Source organism: Bombina bombina, chromosome 4 (genome assembly GCF_027579735.1).
Source record: "Bombina bombina isolate aBomBom1 chromosome 4, aBomBom1.pri, whole genome shotgun sequence".
In the NCBI taxonomy this organism is placed as follows: Eukaryota; Metazoa; Chordata; class Amphibia; order Anura; family Bombinatoridae; genus Bombina; species Bombina bombina.
This window is the reverse complement of record NC_069502.1, coordinates 1,200,123,068-1,200,124,266: the sequence shown is the minus strand read 5'-3', so window position 1 is coordinate 1,200,124,266 and position 1,199 is coordinate 1,200,123,068. Positions and strand designations below refer to the sequence as shown.

The following is a 1,199-nucleotide window of genomic DNA, read 5'->3' as shown; positions in this document are numbered from 1 at the left end:
TTCTCCGCCATTTCAGTTCAACTTCAGGGCAGTGACAGCTCGGTGGCCGCGCCTGTAATGCTAGCGAGATAATACCCCGCCCAGCTAGCGGTAAACGTCCAATCATTAGTGAGAAACGATGAGGTGGGCGTGGTAGTGATTTTGAAGTAACAACAAATACTAAGTTGCTGCCACCTTTCGGCAGAGCTGCGCAATAGCAGATTCCTGCACATGTCAACCACGTAACTGCCGTGAACTTAGCGTAATGTAAGGTGCATGTGATTATAGCAGCTGCACTTTTAACCCCTTAAGTGCACGAGCACCCTGCATTATGTATTGGAGAGCAGCTTCATAAAATACACACAGTTAAACTCATAGTTAAAGTCAGCTGCAGCAGATAAGCAATGCACTACTGTGAGCTAACTGAATACATCTGTTGATCCAATGTAGCCACCAATCAGTAGCTAGCTCCCAGTATTGCATTGCTGTTACTGAGTCTGCATAGGTATGCTTTTCACCAAAGGATATCAACAGAACTAAGTAAAACGTAAATGGAAAAGTCTCTTATAATAGCATGTTGTGTCTGAATAATGGTAGTTTAATTTTGACTTTTATGTCTCTTGACATTTGTAACATAGTAACATAGTAGATGAGGTTGAAAACAGACCCAGTTTGGCTAGCCTCTCCTCATAGCTTAAAGTAAAATTTAAATCCTAGCGTTTTACAAACGCTAGGATTTACTATTGAAACAAATAAAGGGCACTTTCATTCATGAAGTATAAGATACTTCATGTAGAAAGCTCCTTTATTTGATTCAACCGATCGCCGTTTTTAGCTGCTACGGCAGCCCATGGCTAAATTTTCTTTTGCCTAAGAGGTGACGTTTTCATCTCTTAGCCAATAGCCGTGTGGTAAATCTGGCTTGGCGCCCATGGGAGCCGGATTTACCGCACTGCTATTGACTAATTTTGTGCATTAATCTCTCATGTGGCACTGTATCAAACGCCTTTGCAAAATCTAAGTATATCACATCAACTGATTTCGATTTATCTATATTTTTACTTACTTCCTCATAGAATCTAATTAGATTAGTTTGACATGATCTATTTCTCCTAAAACCATGCTGATTTGAACTCATAATCTTGTTTACACGAATATGCTCATCAATATAATCCCTTATAATCCCTTCAAATATGTCCCCCACTATTAATGTCAGACTA

General features: G+C 39.9%; 1 protein-coding gene across 1 annotated transcript in view; it reads right to left on the bottom strand.

Moving 5' to 3' along the window:
• The window catches only part of GLO1 (glyoxalase I), a 75,438-nt gene extending 75,369 nt beyond the window's left edge, over positions 1-69 (bottom strand). The window contains exon 1 of the mRNA XM_053712683.1: positions 1-69. This exon is cut by the window's left edge and continues 76 nt beyond it. Coding sequence (XP_053568658.1) covers positions 1-11 — 11 coding nt within the window. The 5' untranslated portion in view covers positions 12-69.
• Between the last annotated feature and the right edge of the window lie 1,130 nt (positions 70-1,199).